The following is a 20388-nucleotide window of genomic DNA, read 5'->3' on the forward strand; positions in this document are numbered from 1 at the left end:
CCCGCCCCGCCCCGCCGCCTTCCTGCAGCCCTTGGCATCCACTCTTTTACTTTCTGTCTTTATGAGTTTGACTACTTTAGGCATCTCCTGTGGGTGGAATTGTGCACTACTTTGTCTTTTTTTTTTTTAAGATTTATTTATTATTTATTTTTGGCTGCGTCGGGTCTTACTTGTGGCACACGGAATCTTTCTTGAGGTATGCGGGATCTTTCATTGCAGCGCGCGGGCTCTTCATTGTGGTGTGCGGGCTTCTCTCTAGCTGTGGCTCTTCTCTAGCTGTGGTGCACAGGCTCCAGGACACGTGGGCTCTATAGTCTGAGGCACACAGGCTCTCTAGTTGAGGCGCGTGAGCTCAGTAGTTGTGGCACGTGGGCTTAGTTGCCCCGTGGCATGTGGGATCTTAGTTCCCTGCCCAGGGATCGAACCTGTGTCTCCTGAATTGCAAGGCAGATTCTTTACCACTGGACCACCAAGGAAGTCCCTACTTTGTCTTTTCATGATGGGCTTGCTTCACCTAGTGTGGTATCTGTCCTCTGGGTTCATCCATGTTGAGGCCTATGTCAGAATTTACTTCCTTTTTGGGGCCGAGTCATGTTCCATTGCATGTATTTTCCATGGATTTGTCTATTTGTTTGTTCATTCATCTGTTGGTGGACACGGGTTGCTTTCGCCTTTTGGCTGTTGCGAATGATGCTGCTGTGAATGTGGGTGTGCAAATATCTCTTCAAGATTGTGCTTTTAATTCTTTTGAGTATATGAAATTGCTGGGTCATGTGGCAGTTCTGGTTTTGATTTTTTGGGGGGCCACCATGCTGTTTTCTATAGCATTTGCACTGTTTTGCATTCCCACCAACAGTGCATGGGGGTTCCAATTTTTCTACATCCTCGCCAATACTTCGTGTTTCTGGGGTGTTTGTTTGCTTGTTTTTAATGGTAGCCATCCCAATGGGTGTGGGCAAGCTGTTTTATGTGTATAGTTTTGGACCCTGCTTTTTCCTTAGAAAATGATCTTGAACATTTTTTCATGTCAATAGACAGTTTTCTAAACATGATTTTAATGGATGTATTATTTAACAGATTCCATAATGTGGTATTTTAATTTGTTTCCAGTAATTTTTCAGGGTATAAATAGTGTTGTGCAGATAATTCCTATGAAGAAAATTTGTGTATATCCCTGATATCTTCCTTAGATAAGGTCCTGGAGGTTGAATTCCGAGATCAGAGGATATATATATATTTTATTTTATTTATTTATTTACTGGTACGTGGGCCTCTCACTGTTGTGGCCTCTCCCGTTGCAGAGCACAGGCTCCGGATGCGCAGGCTCAGCGGCCATGGCTCATGGGCCCAGCCGCTCCGCGGCATGTGGGATCTTCCCGGACCGGGGCATGAACCCGCGTCCCCTGCATCGGCGGGCGGACTCTCAACCACTGCGCCACCAGGGAAGCCCGAGGATATATATTTTTAACGTATTTTGCCAGATTGCTTTCCTGAAAGGTTGCATCAGTTTATATGCCTACTAGCAGTGTGAAAGCATCATCTATACTGAACATTATCAGACAAAATTACTTCAGTGTATGATCATAAATACAAGGTTACCAAGAATATATATCAACTGATAACAATGGTTAACTCTAAGAATCGGGCTGGTTTTGATGTATGAGTGGTCAAGCAAAATGCTAGATTTATGTTTGTTGTTTGTACTTTTCCCTAAAAATGTACTCATGTAATATTTGTATAAAAATACATATTTTAACTTCCTACTTAAAAAAAAGTCAGACCCAAAATATTATCTACCATATGATTCAACTTATATGACATTCCAGAAAAGGTAAAACCATGTGGACAGAAAACAGATCAGTGGTTGCCAGAGGCTGGGGCTAGGGAGAGGGACTGACTATAAGGGCACAGAAGAATGTACTGAATATAAATTATACCTTAATAATAATTTAAAACAACTAAAGGAAAGAACACAGAATTAAAATATAAGATTAAATCTTAAATCTAATTTCACAAAAAGTTTAGAATAATCCTCCTTTTTCTTTAAATTAGGGTAAAACTCACTGTGAATTATTCTGCAAATTCTGACAAATGTGTACAGCTGTGTGCCACCAAGATCAAGATACAGAACAGTTCCATCAATACCCCCTGCCAATTTTCTTGCTGAATATTATTCCATTGCATGAATATACCACAATTTGTTTTGTCTATTCACCTGTTGATGGACACCTGAGTTATTTGAATAGTCTCTGGCTATTAAAAATGAAGCTGTTTTGAACATTTGTTTACAGGTCTTTGTACTGACATAGCTTTCATTTCTCTTGGGTAATTAGATAGGAATAGAAAGGCAGAATTATATGGTAGGTGTATGTTTAGGTTATTAAGAAACTGCCAAACTGTTTTCCAAAGTAAATGTATCATTTTACATTCTCAATTTATCAACTTTTTTCTTTTATGTACTGTGTCTTGACGTTGTATGCAAGGAATCCCAATAGATCGTTTTCTAGCCATAGTTAGTTCCACTGCTCATTAAAACGATGTTCCATAAAGGCAGGAATTAGAGTTTTAATTAAATCTATTGGATATAGGTTCCTAAAAACCCAGATATTTGCATATTTTAGATCTAAATTGCTCCTAATGATTAGTATTTAGCTAATTTTTTTTCCATTAGTGAAAAAATTTATGACCTATGAAGAGTTCACCTTGCTTAAATTTCCACTATTTTTACAAACAAAATACCCTTCCATTTGCTCAGGATCTTAGCTAAGACTAGGCCACCCCTTAAGCTAATATTCTCTCCCTACATTTACCAGCAATCTGCTGAAGAATGATCCAGCCTCACTGCTTCTACTTCCTAACTTCCCGTTTACTTTTTAAAGACTTTTATTACTGAAAATTTTAGCATATACAAAAAAAGAATAGTATAATTAGTTCCTATGTGCCCATCATCACCCAGCTTAAACAGTGACCAGTACATAGCTAATCTTGTTTCATCTCTATCTCTCTCTCCTTCTTCCCTCTCCCTGGTGAATTATTTCAACATCAATCCCAGATGTTATATCGTTTCATCTGTGAATACTTTAGAATGCATCTCTAAAACAGAAGGACTTGAAAAAAATACATAACCATAATATCATTACCACATCTAGAGAATTATTCCCACCTAATATCCAGTTAACACTGTTTTCATTTCCTTGATTGTCTCACAGATGTTTTAAAAATTTTTGCTTGCTTGAATCAGGATCCAAGTAAGGTCCATATACTGAAATCGGTTGATATGTTTCTTGAGTCTCTTATGACTGATAGGTCTCTCTCAGCTTCTCCTAACCCCACACCCACCCCCTCACCTTCTTCAACAAAGTTATTTGTTGAAGAAACCGTCCTGTTGTGTCTAGTCTGAATTTTGCTAACTGCAATCCCCCTCCCCCAAATGGGGTCATTTAACATGTCCCTCTTCCCCTGTATTTCCTGTAAACTGGTAGTTAGACCTGGAGGCGTGATCAGGTATATTTCATAGGTGGTTTGTGTGCTTCCATCAGGAACCACATACTATCTGGCTGACTTTCTTTTTGTGATAACAGCTACTGATGATCATTGCTTAGATCCTTTAACTTACTGAGGGGAACTGAAAAATGATGGTATTCCAATTCTGTCATTCTTTCTTGATATGTTAGGTAGACCACTTCCATAAAGAGAAACTCCCCCCCCCATCTCTATTTGGTAACCTTGAGGTATGGTTCAGATAGGAAAGGCAGATAAATGTTTGATTCTTTCTCCTTAATTACCAGTTTTCACAATAATGAATTAGTTCCTTAGCATCCTCCAAAGTTGACCAAGAACTTTCTTTTTTTCTTTAGTACCATTATGAACTCATGGACTTAGAGATATCTGATGTGCTTCAATCCAATGCAGTTATTGTCCTTATAGATGCTCAAGAGGGAGCCTCTTCAAGGTCTCTCCTGATTACTTGAATCCTAAATTAACCCTAGTACTTTTTGAAAGCTTCCTGGATGTCTGATATAACAAGATGTTGCCAGGCTTATCTTGTACACTGTCAGCCCTAAATCTGGAATCAGTCATTTCTCATAGGAGTCTTGGTTCCCTTTAGCGAGAAATATTATTTATACACCATGGCCTGGGTGATAGTGGTGCTCTAGTGGACAGAGCTAGGAAATATATCAATAGTTTTTTAAAAAGATTAAAAACCATACTGCCAGCCAATGTTACATGTGTATCCTTTCTCTCAAAGCCCGGTTCCAAATGGTAGTAATGTAATTAATCATTACGTATACATTACGTAACAAATATTTTTAACTGAACAGAAAATCTTAAGGCAAGCAAAATAGATTTTGTCCATTTCAATATAGAAACCTAATGTTATGTATTCCAAGATTATTACATACCCCCTTGGAAAATACTTAAAATAATGATTGATTCACAAAACAAGAAATCAACAATGAACCTTTCCTAAAATCCACTGCTTCTCTTACCAGTTCTGCAAAATCTGCAGCCTCCAAGTCACTCAATGCTGTGTCTAATTCCACCTATGTGAGAAAAGAAAAAGAGTAACACAAACATTTAACTCATATCACTTACTTTTTAGTAATGACCATATAAAATTGCTTAATAATTACTTGAAGAATTGAATAAATGTATCTCTCTCCTTTGTGTTATTTAAGAAATGTCCCCAAATGGAACATCTTGCTTTTAAGCTTTGCAATTACAAAAAAAAAAAAATTAATGTATTTTAACCTATAGGCATTTTTCAGTTAAATCTCAATTATTGCAAAATGGGCTTCACTCTGTGCTCAATGCAAACTAATTTATGATGTTAAAAAGTTGCTTTACAGTTCTGTTAGAAAAATTTTTAACATTTTAAAAATCTTAAGAGGAAAAACAATCAATCTGAATGTAGCCAGTCTATTATGAATTGTTTTAATTTTTCTATTTCCTATGTATTTTTCAACAGTTGGATTCTTGGAAAATCCAAGAATCTGACATTCTTCCCTGTCTCCCTCCTATGTTCTGTATAAAAAGGCTGTTCATCTTTATTCACGGATTAAATCATGAAGGCAAGCGTTCCCCTGGAATCTGGCACAGTTTAACCACCCTACAGAGTTATTAGAAAAATCTCTTACTTAGGATTTAGCTTTCGTTTCTATGGAATTTGCCTGAACTCTTTCATGTATTTGTCCCTCCCTGAAGCATTCAAAATTTAAAAACAGAATAAATTTAATCTGCAGTTTAATCTGTAATGCATATACATAAATTGGAAACTACTGACAATCGAAGCTTGTAGCATATACGGTATTTGTGAAAAATAATCCTTGTTTTGTTTTTTAAGGCCAAGGCACTTTCTGCAGGACTGTTTCACAAATGTGTCTTACTGAGACAACAAAAGCTGTGGAAACATTAGTCATGCCTTTCAATGCTTTTCATATGGTATGACTTATTACTCATTTGTGACCTACTTTTTTCTGCATCTAGCAAATACTTCATGTTCTCCTTCTTGTGGCTACAGTTTCCCTTGTGAAAGACTACAGGACAAAAAGAAAATTACCTACTTGTGATTTTCGATCTCAGAGACATTAATGTTTAACAGGTTGCTATTCCTGCTACTGAACTCTACAGGCTAATATACAAGGTTACTATAATTGCTTCTTCATATTCCTTAAGAGAAAAAGTAAAATATCTTTTCTCTTTATTATTCCAATGTATCTTAGGAAAAATTATTTTTTTAAAAACCTGACAAACAAACAAACAAAATAAGGAAGTTCTCTGGGAAAGAAAACAGAAGTGTGACTTCATCATATACTAAACTCAGAACAAGTACATTTTTTTCCAAGTTAAAAACAACTATTTCCACCTAAAATTTACCAGGCACAAATTACCTTACACACACATATGTTTTTAACTAGATTTCTCAAGGCATAAAATTCCTTAATATTTTCCATTAGAATATATATAGTCAATAAACCCTACTATTTTTCACACAGTAAGAAATCTCAAAGGCAAAAGGAAAGTGTAAGAGTTCTTTGAGTTTGCTGGTAAAGCAAAAGCAAAAACTTTAAGGGCTATTATGTATTTTAAACTTTACATTCATCAGAGACTTTTAGATCACTTTATCAGAAGATATCTATCTCTTGGCAAAAATATTGTTCTTAATTCTCTTAACCAGAATACAGAATATAGAAAATGTCTAAGCTATATCCTCATTGTTTCCCGTGTATTAATTCCACCTACCCAACTAAACTGTGAGCATCCAGAGGACTTTTCTGGATTCCCAAAGCACAGCACAAATCTGAGTACCTGGCACAATGAAGGCTGATCTGCATACAGTAGTGTCCAACTCAACAAGGACAAAGACAACCAGAGCTTTGGTGAGATAAGCAACAGGTATGCTTTAAGTCAAAAGATTAAAAAATATATACAGAATTCACACAGTGATTTCTCAGACTGATATTCTTTTAGGTTGAAATAAAAGCATACAGTCCTTTTAATCAAATATATGTCAAATTAAGGGAAAAAAACGCCAATAAAAAAGAAATCTGAATACAGAAGGTAGCCTTCATACGGAATTTATAAGACCAAAATAGGCTATATTTTAAAAGTCTTAAACAAGAACTCTTAGAAGGAAAATAATATTTAATCTTAATATATCCAAAGTCTAAAGACTTTTCCCCTAAAAACATTAAGTACCTCTAATCTCACAGAAGAGACTATATATTTTGAGGGAAGAGATTTCTTTAGTGAAGAGATTCTGAGACAGGAGAAAGAACTTGGGCAAGACCAGACCGACAGGCCTCATGAGATGGCAACTCTGACTCGCGAAAAGCGGCCTTGTGTCTTTCAGAAGAAAAAGACCCCAGAATGGGCATGAGACAGACTGTGGAAACAGTGTCTTTCTATCTTAAACGTAAGGTTAACTAGTTAAATTCTGTCTATTTTGAACGCTGTCTATTTTGTTTTCTTATGAAAACACTGATGGGAGTAGAATTATATATCTCATACTTTTAGTTTTATCTCATACTTTTTATTTTTTATATGATTTAGGAAAATGATAATCATTGGCCTGAGATACAAAATGCAACAGGGGGCAGTTGACAAAGGCAAGGACAAAAAAAGAATACAAGAAGGTAAAGTTTCCTTTAAATATGCTTTAACCCCTCAACTCCCTCCAAATAATCATTATATAATAGTACTCTCACAGCTGTAATTACAACTACAAAGTGCCAGGCATGGTTCTAAGCATTTTATGCGTGATAACTCATAACTTCTTTATGAAGTAGGTAGTATTGTTGTTCCCATTTTACAGATGAGGAAACTGAGCAAAGGGACTGCTATATCTGTTTAAATTATTATTAAACTTCAAAAGGCATTTGTTTGATCATATATTGTAGAATTCCATGAAGCGCAGAATCTTGAATTGGGATATTACAACAACATAACCTGGGTTTCTTCATGGGCAGGGAACTGCTATGGCATAGTGCCTCATTAATACTATTACACATGCTGTGGCTAAATACATTATTGTTGATGAAAATGTCTGAAATGAGCTTTTCAATCATTCAACAGTAAAGTTATTTTGGATGTACAGAAATGACTGAAGTCACATTGATAATGCTTAACCACCATGAATCTTACCTTTAGTGATCTATCTCTGGCACAGGGCAAAAGCTAATTACAACTGTTCATGTAAACAAAGATTTTGCTATTATTAATTTGTTAGCCAGTCATTTCATCTACCTAACTCGATGAGCCTGCATTATAAAATCTAAATCACAAAATTCAAAAGTAAGACACACCATATAATTACGATTTCTGAAAAGTATTCCAAGTTTGAACAAAGCTTAAATGTTAAAGTAAGATGAGATAGCTAATTTCTATTTAGAAAGAAAAACTTCACTGCACTGAACCTCCTACTTAGCAACCAATTGCCCCTTTAACTCTTACCCATAACCCTGAAAATAACAAAAAGCCTAAGAGAAAAAAAAGAGAGAGAAGATAAAGAATATAAGGCGGGCTTCCCTGGTGGCGCGGTGGTTGAGAGTCCGCCTGCCGATGCAGGGGACACGGGTTTGTGCCCCGGTCCAGGAGGATCCCACATGCCACGGAGCGGCTGGGCCTGTGAGCCATGGCCACTGGGCCTGCGTGTCCGGAGCCTGTGCTCCACAATGGGAGAGGCCACAGCAGTGAGAGGCCCATGTACCGCAAAAAAAAAGAAAGAAAAAAAAATATATATAAGGCAACTGGCTCTGATTCTTATTTATGACACCTAAGATTACCTTAATGTCCTGTGGAAGTGTGAGCCACCGAACTCCAGGGAGATTGTCTAAAAGTACTGCACTGGAAGCATCATATTGTTGTGTACTGGGACTGGCACTGGAATGTAGTTTAGCAGGCTGAAGTGCTCTTTGAAAGAACAAGCTGAAAAAATGATCCAAACGAGGAACATTCTCAACCTGGCAAAAGGCACTGAAAAAACAAGAGCTGTAAAGTTAGAACAACACACAGAAATGGTAGTCATTGCTTGTACGCTCCTAAGGGGACTGGATCTTTCCTAACTACATAGGTTCTCTTCCTTACTTCTCCTCCCTTAATAAGAATTACTGCTATGTTACTGATGGAGTGTGTTAAGAAATTCACCCTGTCAATATTTTTTACCCTAAAGCCTATTCTCAAATACATAGGGCAGATGGTACTACGGGAAAACCAAAGGGCTAACACAAGTGGTATATCTATAACAGAATGGGCTGAAGTTCCCTTTTTGCAAAAAGTGTAACTCGCTTTTACCTCTATCTCTCAACCATTTATATCTTTAATTTGATCACAACACTAAACTTTATTAATGTATAATCAGTTTTCTGTGGCTCACAGGGAACTAACCAGCTCACAACTTGAAAAAGATAATTTAAGTTTTTGGACATTTTAGTCTTTTCATAATTTTTCACAATGGCCTTTAATATCTTTCATAATCTGAAAAAAACCTTGTGGTTAAAAAAAATGTTGTACAATATCTTGGATCCATACTGCTTCTTGGTGTTAAGAACTCAGTGGATCTTCACATTTACTATCTTAGTTTGCCTTTCAAATTCCCACCTAGGCAAGAAGAAACTACTTAAATTTGCTGTCAACTTGGAGCTACTTCCAAATCAATGGAAGCTAAATTTCAAAATGAAATTCAGAGAAATTAAGAGTCCCTCTGCCCCCAACCTACTCCATTGGAATTTGCAGAACAACTCCAATTGCTTTATCTTCATATACAGAATTGATTACAGGAATTTAATCTTTGATTATCTCTAGTTTTATGAAAATAGAAAGCTTCAATTAGGGCAAAACATAGTAAGGTTTGCTCATCTATTATAAATTTAAGGAGGTAGTTTATAACCACCTTAAGAGTTTATACTCTTCATTGGTTAAAATTTTTCTTATTAGTAAAAGGTAAAAGCACTGTATATGGCTGCCCAGTCTTTTGTAGTTCACACATTTGGAAAGTGCTAATAAGTAATTGGGTTTGAGAGGGAGGTGTCTATATTGTCCTGGAGGAAAATACTGCAAATTAGACACTTTTCCCAGATGGCATCATCATAAAAAATTCCTTTAGGCGGCTTTGAGAACAGTGACAATAAAGATCCACTCTAGATAAACAGAGATCTGATACTACTATGGTTTGGAAAAAATGTATAAACTGTCTTTGAATCTTTATATTGATATACTCTTAAAGCTTTGAAAGCAAAGGCATCATTTTAGCCCTCTGAAGTACTGGGACTTACAAACATCGATTTTCCATCCATAATTTTACATGTTCAAATATTAAACGGTTACCCCAAATTTCCTCTTTCAGATCAAGAAAGATACATCACATACTGCAAGGTTATAAAAGCAGGAAGCAGGGCTTCCCTGGTGGTGCAGTGGTTAAGAATCTGCCTGCCAATGCAGGGGACACGGGTTCAAACCCTGGTCCGGGAAGATCCCACATGCTGTGGAGCAACTAAGCCCATGAGCCACAACTACTGAGCCTGCGCTCTAGAGCCCGCAAGCCACAACTACTGAGCCCGCGAGCCACAGCTACTGAAGCCAGTGCGCCTAGAGCCCATGCTCTGCAACAAACAGAAGCCACCACAGTGAGAAGCTCGCGCACCGCAATGAAGAGGAGCCCCCGCTCGCCGCAACTAGAGAAAGCCCACGTGCAGCAACGTAGACCCAAGGCAGCCAAAAATAAAAATAAAATAATTTATATTAAAAAATTTATAAAAACAAAGCAAGCAGAAAAATATGCATAATATGAGCCCACATGTGTAAAAAAAGAGAGTATGTATATTCATATTATATAGAAAATATATGGAAGAATATACATGAAACTAAATAGACAATTACCTTCTCTACCATGTCTTTATTTTAATAGCACATTCATTTTTTTTGCTAAAAATTTTTTTAAGGAAAAAGTATCACATTTTAGGATAGTGAATTTGACAATGCTATAATCAGAGGAAAACACAGAAAACTTCTTACTCTTTTCTGTATCTGTTCTGAAGAAATGCTCTTACATTTGCCCCTACAAAAATACATCAAATCAGAATATAATTGTGGTTACATCACTATTTCACAAAAGTAACATATGAGACCAAAAAAGAAAAAGCAATGGAGCCAATGAAAAACTGCCTGGAGCTGTAAAATAAAAGCCAGTCATGAAGGATGAGAAAATAATAATAATAAGAAAAAACCCAAACAACTAACTGGACAACCAAGGAACACTATTAAGTGCCAAAAAGTGATTTTGAATCATATACTTAAAACTTGAGGTTCAATTCAAGGAAGTACTTACCTATCTAAAGAACCATACATAAATTTTAAGGTTTGGGCAACATCTTCAATCATATTCCTTAGCTGAGGAAGAGGAACTCTAAAAAGAAGCAAAAATACATCTGTTCATTTATAACATAATCAATTGATTCATAATATAAAAGAAGCAGATCATCTTTACATTTTATATGTAAAGAATATGAAAAGCATATGTGTTAACTTTGAGTATAGCTGTGTATAATGGTTGTTTCCTGCATTAGCAATTAAAGCGTTTGATGTCTAGATCTGGGGTTCTAACATGGGTCAAGGAGGCCAGATCTCAACTTAACCTCTAATTCTTGTGACAAAAAGACACCCCTAAATGAAAGAGAAAGGAAAGAAAGTAGGAGAAAGGAAAGAAATGAACTTAACATTTTCTCATTGAAGACTTGTAAGAATTTTACAAAGCAGGTCTTTTATTCCCATTATACCAGTGGGTATAACTGAGGTTTAAGAAGTTAAGCAACTTCTACAGGCACACCCAGGGAATAGAACCTGCTGGTGGGCATTCATTTCCTTAGCTCCAAGGTTACTCTCTCCACTACCTCACACTGTCTTCCTGGTTAGGTCCCCGCTATTGACTGCAGCTGTCACAGGAAGATGACCTCCCCCCGTGAAAACACATGTTCCTGGAGTATCTGCTCCACCGTATCCTGGACGGGGCAACACTTTTCTCATCCTGCTTGTAAAAGGCACAGTGGTGAAGAAAGAAAGGACAGACTGTGGCATTAAGACAGACAAGGGAAAAACAATCCCAGGGCTGCCAGAATTCAATTACAAACGATCTGTACGATGCTGGAGATACAGAGACATATAAATTGACACTGAGGAGGTGCCTGTGCATGACCTCTCAATACTCTGTTTCCCAGTCTAAACAAAGGAGAATAATAATAACTACCTTTCACAGTCATGTGAAACAAGATGCAATAAGGAAAAGAGTTTGGTATGGGGTGGTGGCTATGAGCAGTAAGAGAACTGGGTAAAGAGGTGGCTAGGGTTACTTCTGACCTGAAGCTCAGGATAGGGAAGGAGGAGGACCTTCGAATTCATTCCAACTTAACAAGCCAAGTTCTCTAGGATAGGGATGACATAAGTATTTAGGGAAGATCCTGCCTCCCCACTCCCACCCTGGGAAGCAAAGGTTGAGAAATCGGCTAGAGCATCCCCTAAACAGCACAACCTGGATCCAGAGCTCAGCAGTGACAGTCCTTTTTTGGCTTCAGGGTAAAACCTCTCCTGGAAACTGCCTCTGTCTGCCTAACTAATCTGGCTGGTGGCATCAGAAAGTGGGGAAGCAGCCTCTGCTCAGTTCCTTAGCTGGGCCTTCCTCTCTGCTGTCTAACTGCCCACGCTACCTTATCTCACCATTGTATTATCTGTGTCTTGTCTTTTGCGTTTTGGGCTACTATGAAAGTCCAAAGGCAGATGTTTCACCCTGCCACCACACCCTAAGTTATCTTATTCTGGATGTTCTCCGATTCTTGTTCTTTCAAAACAACTCAGTTTTTCACGATCCAACCTGTTGGCATAAGGCAGTCTCCGAGCAGGGTTTTTAGACAGAAAAATGCACATTAGCTGGTAAAAGAGAGCCATCATTTAACATATATAATGGCACCACTGTCCCCTCATGTTAAAAGTTTTGAATCCCACATTTATGATAGATCATATATCTTTCTGTCCAAAATTAAAGACCACTTTAAAACATAATAATTTTGATATTTTTCACTGCAGCCTCCTTTGGAATTCCTCTTTGTGGTGTTAAAACAAGTCCACAATTGTTTGATACTCTTCCCCTTGAGTGTGGGCTGGATTTAGTAACTCACTTCTACCAAATGTATAAATGGTCAGCCCTGCTCTTACCTCCAACTATTAAAATAAGACATTTTTCAAAATACTTGCAAAAAAGTTAAGAAGGAGACCATGATAATATAAGACATACCATTAGAGAAGTCACTTTAAAGATAAATATTCATTATTTGGTCAAAGGTGCTCAATGTCGAGGCAAAACACCTTTCTGCTGACCCTTAATTCTCTAAAATCACCAACAGTAAAAAACTGTAAACATGCAAAATCCAAACCACGATACTGTCAAAAGTTTGAGCAGAGGACAAGCTCATCTCTCAGCCACCTCTGTACTGGCCATATCTCAGAGGAAAGTGTATTGACAGCCCTTACTAATTGGTCTAGCTGGGCCTTCCCGGTACCTTTCTGTACTATTCATACCAAATGAACACAGGTAGTCATTATACTAGTGCAGCAAACCTTTAAATCGTAAAACTTCTTGAATTTACCTTTGACAAAAATGTCATCATTTTAATGAAACAGACTTTGTTAGCAGTATTTTAGAAATGATTTTAAGGTAAACAAAAATCTCAACTTACTCCTCAGCAGGCAGGCCAATTAACAACAGCTTGTCAGATTCTTTCCAATAAGCTACATGAATTTGTTTCCCATTTAAAAGAAGGGATGAGCTAAGAAGAAATAGAGTCAAAATGAAATTAGAACATCTTTAAATGTCATAAAATTATAAACAGTCATTCATAAAAGATTACATATGGTATGATTTAAGAAATGCACGCTCAATCAGCAAATTTCTTGGCATATACCTGCCACACAGAAAACGCAAGGAATTGTACAACAAAAACATATTCTGAAATATAAAAACCCACAAAAAACTCTAGGTCAAACAAAAGTAGACCCATTACAGCAAAAATATGTTGAAATTCTTTTCCTAACATTAACTGACTATATGCAATTTTATTTTTCAAAAGAAAGCTTCCATCCCAGTGTTTTAATTTAACAAATCTTTTCTGATTGTCTATTTATGAACATGATTTACTAAAAGAGATTACAAAGAAACAAAGATGTGGTCCCAGCTCAAAAGATGATCATTCAGTATGGTACACAGATACGTAAACAAGTAACCAAAATATAAGTCAGATTTAAACATATTCTCAAGGAAATGTTTGGAGTGATGGCTATATTCATGATGGTGATAGTTTCAGGGTCTATACCATGTCAATAACGATCAAATTATACATTTTACATATGTGCAATTTACTGTACTTCAATGAAGTTGGAAAACAAATTAAATGTTTTCTAAAAGAGAGATACAACAATAAACTGTGGAAATACAGAGAACATGATTCCTTCTTATAGTGTGGGTAGGTGGTGGGAAGAAGATAAAATAAAAATATAATGTAAAATAACATTTATTGATTTGGGAAAATGTTAAATGATATACTGCCACACAAAAAAAGTTACAATACAGTAGGTAGAATATGATTCCATTTGTATAAAATAGATGGAAAAAATTAAGTGAAAGGTTATCATTTAATTTAGCAATATTTACTGAGCACTTACTACATGCCTGGGCCCTGGAGTTACAGAAATGAACAAGATCAGCCAAGTTCTTTGCCTCGTGGAATCTGTGGTGGTTATCTTTGAGTGGTAGACTTTGGGATCATTTTAATTTTTTCCATTTGTTTTTATATTTTCCATGTTTTCTTAACTGATCAGATACTTCTTTTTAAAACTACTTTAAAATTAAACATAATTTTTAAAAATTAAAAAAATATATATATATATTTAGTGTTTTCTTTGAAATTAAAATACACCCATCAGTCTTTATCTGTTGAGTCCTAGGATATAGTGTACTTCTATACTACAGTAGATAAGTGTGTGGGATTTTAAATATGAATTGCTAAATAGATTTTTTTAAAGGGATATTACTTCTGCCTTAATAAAGTTTTAAAAATGCATATACTTTTAGACAAATATTAGACTCCTTTATAGTCATAATTCATTTCACTATAGTTTCAAAACAGTGTATGCAACAAAAGATATGTTGCTACGGAATCCCTGAAATAATAATTATTTTCATATTCTTTCACAAAAAAGTTTTTCTCTCTATATTTACTGGTTTCCACATGTCTAACGCATATTTTAGCTAACAAGGTCTAAATATGAAGTAAAATTTCTATACTTTGGAGAAAAATAAAATAAAATCCACATGGGGAAACTTAAACACATTTTCTTACGAATAAGATTAAAAATGAGTCCTGCACCTTAGAAACATTATGCTAAATGAAAGAAGCTAGTCACAAATAACGACATATTTCAATTCCATTCTTAGGAAATGTCCAGAATAGAGAAATCTATAGAGACAGAAAGTAGATTAGGGGTTGTTTAGGGCTTGGGGTGGGGTAGGTGCATTGATAGCTAAAAGGTACAGGGTTCCTCTTTGAGATAAAAAAATGTTCTAAAACTGACTCTGGTGATGGTTTCACATATCTTTGAATATACAAAAACCATTGAATTGTACACTTTAAGTGGGTGAATTGTATGATATATGAACTATATCTCAATAAAGCAATTTAAAAAAAAATGTAAAAGGCCTATCACATGCTTTTATAAATATGAATTTATAGACTAAATGGAGCCTCGGTTACAAGTATTCTGAAATGAACTAATCTTTTCTATATACATTATACTAAAAATCCCAGAGTTAAACATCACTTTCATTTAGAAAAACAAGGAAATTCTTCCCGTTATCTTGCAGATCCCATCTATTAAAATCCTAGACAAGGACCTACTATATAGCACAAGGAACTACACTCAATATTTTGTAATTACCTATTATAGAGGGAAAAGAATCTGAAAAAGAATATATATATGTGTGTGTGTATAACTGAATCACTGTGCTGTATACCTGAAAATGACACGACATTGTAAGCCAACTATATACTTCAAAAAAAAAAAAAAATCCTAGAGGTGTCATTTTAAGCAGAAGATGGGAAAAGAAAATTTAAAGCCTAGAAAATCCAATTTGATATTCTATCAATATTAAGGAGCTTTTAAACTTTGAGATAAACTTTTTTGGTAAAGTCTAAAATTGTTGAAATATTAAGGAAGAAAAATGGTTTATAATCTATAGATCTGTTTTATGAAATAAAGCAAAAACGAAACTCAGAAAACTTTGAGCCCCCTTTTTCCATAAGTTAACTATAATATTTCAAAGTCAAGACTTGATAAATCAACATGGAATGGGATGTGTGGCTCTATAATCGACTTTCAAAAGGTTATTTAACACCAGTTTGCTTATCCATCACTGAGTGAACTTGCACAGATACTGCCTTCTGAATACTCTTCCTAAAGTGTATGTGTATTGTGTGTTTTCTATCATTGTTCTAAGAACAGAACAAAATATTTTGAACTATATGAAAAATTCAGTATTCAGTCATCCTTACCAACCAGAAAGCTATTGTCAAGCAAGTTAATAATCAAGATAAAGTCATAAAAAAGCCCAAATTCATCATAATGCTGTGCTTAAGAGAGACTGCCTTCATGAAGAAAGTCTAAAGTAGAGTCATTAATCCAAGTTTGTTAAAGTCCAAAACATCCAGATCTACAGCTGTTCTCAGAACTTACATTTTAAATAGATGATTAGTAGAAATAACCTAGGTGAGAAACAAAATATCTGCAGACATCATTATCTGCCATATAAATATTTACATTATAGATACAAATATATTTGTATAATAGATACCTGTATTAGTATTTTGTTTGTCAGAATTAAGGTAAAGAACGTGGGAGAAAGAGAATTAAAGCTAAATAAAAATCAATTATTACCTAGTAACTTGTGTCCCAGTTACATTTTCCAACATGTCACAGAGTGTGAGAAATATCCCTCTCACACTTTTAAGTTTCTGAGATGCATCAGATACTGGATAATGATATAGGATTTCCTGCTGTTAAATAAAAAGAAATAGAAATGTCAATTCCCCCCAAATTTTCCAACCGTTATATTTTTCATGGCAAGTTCAGACTTCAAATTAAGGAAAAAATAAAAAGATTCCTTTCAGCTTCAGTGGGAGGTTTATTCAAACATAAGGAGAGGAGTATGCCTGGAATTTTTTTTTTTTATATGCCTGGAATTTTAACACATTACCTAGTATTTAAAATACCACATTTGAAAATAAGTTAGAGACTGTCAAAATTAGTCATGATACATATGCTGAGTAGGATAGCGATTAGTTGGAATAATTACAACTAATTGCAAACAGTGTTTCAAACATTAATCTCCCTTTACAATAAATTAAAATATTTATATTTCGTTATATAGATATTCTTATCTCCTGTGGTTGCATATGCACACAGGCACCAAATGTAAATTTTAGGAGTCTCTAAGATAAGCTTCATCTTTGGTGACACCATTAAATCTTTATTTAAACACAAGACAAGACTGCAATTAAACTTACAGAGTGAGAATACAAAATTAAATTAAAGTCATGCAGATAGGAAGAAAGAAGTATTATGATATTATAAAATCTTCTGTTTAAATTTGAAATCGTTTGCCCACCACAAATTAATCTGTATTCAAACTTTAAAAGAGAGACATTTTAAATTACGGAAAATACTAAATCCATAAGATTTTTCACAAAATGCTTAATAGTTTTCTATTTTTAAGAAGAGCATATTCCCAGGAAACACACAGTTTTTAAAAAATTTCATTTTTATAAATTGCAAAATCAAGATGTGCATTGCTAGTACTTTTACATGACGGACTGAATCATTCTCTGCCTCACTTTTTTGCTATTACTTAAAGCAACATGCTATTTTTCTCACAAGACAAACTAAAAGCAGGCAAAATTAAAATTTCTAGATAGAAACCATAGAGAATTCAGAGTAATTTCCAGTTATGCTACTTAATAACAATATTCCTAAATATTAACATAGCCATTATTGAAAGCCCAAACTCTTAAAATACTGTATCTTTTCTTTGGTTCTCTCTCTAAAGAGCATTCTACACTTTGCTTTGGTCTCTCTTTATACGAAATAATTATGTGACTTGGAGTCCATGCCTTCGCAACTTTTACATTAGGATAAAATATAAATAATGACAAACTGGACACATCTGTTTTTTATACTTATTAAGCACATTCAGTATATGAAAATTGCTATGGAATTATGTGGCCAAATACAGTCTGCCTAACAACTCAAAATTTCTGTAATAATGTAAAAATATTATAAAACATTTTATCTCTAGAAATTAACTCAAACACCAGTGAAGATCTTCTGTTATGTCTACTTAATAAATTTAAACCTTAACTGGTAAATAAACTTACTGTATTTAGCCAAATACCAAACACCACTTTAAACAAATAACTATATAGTCTTTGATTCATTTTTTTAAAAATGTCCAAATCTTGTAACTTGAAGAAAACAAGCTGTTATTAAATATGTAACTCACATGAAAACAAAATGACCCTATGACATTTAATTGTAAAATAAGTAATACCAGAATACAAAGGTCATTTGAGAAAGTCTCTATTCCAACCTCTGCTGTGACCAGACCAGAAAGCCTCACAATTCAAGACCTGGCAAGCTCTACAGTTCCTAACCAATTTAATTAGCTGTATTTTAAAGCACTCGTTAGTAGCATGCATTTGCAGCAGTTTCCACTCTGTTCAGTAAGAATAAAAAGCCTCTCCTAATTACAGTGTTGATACAGGGCTGTCACAGACAGAAACCTGTTCACTAAAGAAATATCTACACATTTTCCCATGGAAAGAAAGGCAAGGATGACAAAAGGCCTCAGCACTATCCTACTCCAAGATGACCTTGAAAGATTCAGGATGCTACCATCCCAGAAATATGTTGTGTGTTCTATTTAATACATGGTTAAATTTCTTATTGTTCTAAAGATACAAAGGACTAGTAAAACGTGCAAGAAATTAGAATTATCAACTCTAGGTCTCCATGTATTTTTCAGAACACAGAAAATTATAAAAATATGTAGAAGTAAATCCCTTCCTTTCCAGTTCAATTATTGGCTAAAGTTTGACATATGAAGAAACAACACAAGGAAATACACCCTTTGGATAAAATGGGTTTGGCATTGAGAGTATAGGCTGCAAGGATTTCAAAAGGAAAGAAATGTAAACTAGGTAAAAACTTTTTAGATCTCGCTTCTGCTCAAAGCATTATGGTAAACTAGATGCTCTGAGACCCTTGTGCTGTAAAGCAACTGGATTCATGGCCAAAACATACTTGTTAAACTGCTGGATATATAACAAGTAGAGAGGTTTCCAATGATATCTTCTCCATACCTTCCAATGACATCTTCTCCATACCTTTCCAACCCCCTTCCCCAGCACAGCAAAGCAAGCTGGGGCCTCAGCTGGGAGTGGTGAGTAGTGGGCAGAAGGACAGAGGCAGGTTGTCTTGAGGGCTGATACCTACAGGGTCTTCAGTCAGGACACTGAGCATTGGGCCAGTGGCTAGGTAGGTGAGCTGGGCCTAGGACCACTGCATTAAACCTAGACCCTTTAGTGAGGCTTAAGTGCTCCATGTCAGTGATAGAAGCAGAAGAAGCAAATTCTCTTTGAAGGAAGGCATTTCCCATTTAGAACCACAGGACTCCCAAAGATAAAATCAAGCAGTAAGTTTAGTCAATGATACCCAAGGAAATAACAAGGTAAGCCACAACAAGTCAGAGTCCCCATTAGCACTTAGAGATATTGGAATGGGAAGATATAGAATGAAGAAGAGCTACGTATGAGATGCTTAGAGAAATAATATATAGAATCACTAAGACAAGGAAACAACAAAAGACTACTAGGAATAGCATGGCAGATTTGCATGTAGATTAGTTAAAAACTTTTCAGGAACTTCTAAAAATAAAAATAGGAATGTTTAAGCAAACAAACAAAAAAAACACTATGGAGAGGTTAAAAAATAGTTTGAACAAACCAGAAGCAAGAAACTGAACAAAGAAAATAAAAGACAGATTCCTTAAAAGAAATGACCAACTGTAGACTTATTAACAGCAATCATAAGTCAGAAGACAAAGAAATACTATCTTCGAACAGATTAGAGAAAATAACTTTCTACCTAGTTGGCATAAGTAATGCTATGTGTTGACTTCATCTTCTTCCTGGCCACACAGGAAGACTATATTTCTCACCTTCTTGCACTGGGAGAGACTATATAACTAGTTCTAGGCATTGGAACATGAGCAGAAGTGATGTTCCTACTTTTAAGCTAGGCCTCTGAAATGTCCCATGTGATATTGCATGCTTTCTCTCTCCTCTTATTGGCCAACTAGATGGAAAAGATCCAAGAGGGGACTCTGAAGTGCTTGGGAATAATGGAACCACTGGATGAAGGGCTCAAATCATTGAGCCATTTGACCAGGAACATGTACATTGAAATGAGAAATAAATTTTTACTATTTTAAGCCACTGAGACATTAGGATTGTTTGTTATAGCGACTGGCCTATTCTCACAATGTATAATTATAAAGCTACCTTTCAAGAAGAGGTGAAAAAGACATCATCAAATAAATAACAACAAAAAGAAATTATCACCAACAGATTTTCATTAAAAAGAGATGCCTAAAGTATATGTTTTAGGAAGAAGAAAAATGATCAAATAAGGTCAGCCTGAGATTTAAGAATAGTGAATAAAGGAAATGGCAAGCATATATGTAAATTTAAAGATGACTCATCTGTACAAAATACGATGTACAAAATATGCATTTTA

At 35.4% G+C, this 20388-nt stretch overlaps 1 protein-coding gene across 3 annotated transcripts in view; it reads right to left on the bottom strand.

The window, feature by feature from the left end:
* Positions 1-20388, bottom strand: part of INTU (inturned planar cell polarity protein) — an 81722-nt gene that overhangs the window by 17851 nt on the left and 43483 nt on the right. For 2 of the 3 annotated variants that reach the window (XM_079919917.1, XM_079919915.1), the window contains exons 5-9: positions 16474-16592; positions 13224-13313; positions 10826-10903; positions 8286-8475; positions 4491-4544 (exon numbers count right to left, since the gene is read on the bottom strand). In XM_079919917.1, coding sequence (XP_079776043.1) covers positions 4491-4544; positions 8286-8475; positions 10826-10903; positions 13224-13313; positions 16474-16592 — 531 coding nt within the window. The remainder of the gene's footprint in view (positions 1-4490; positions 4545-8285; positions 8476-10825; positions 10904-13223; positions 13314-16473; positions 16593-20388) is intronic. The other variant, XM_079919916.1, reaches the window with a different exon arrangement.

This window comes from Stenella coeruleoalba (assembly GCF_951394435.1).
Source record: "Stenella coeruleoalba genome assembly, chromosome: 4".
NCBI classification, from domain to species: domain Eukaryota; kingdom Metazoa; phylum Chordata; class Mammalia; order Artiodactyla; family Delphinidae; genus Stenella; species Stenella coeruleoalba.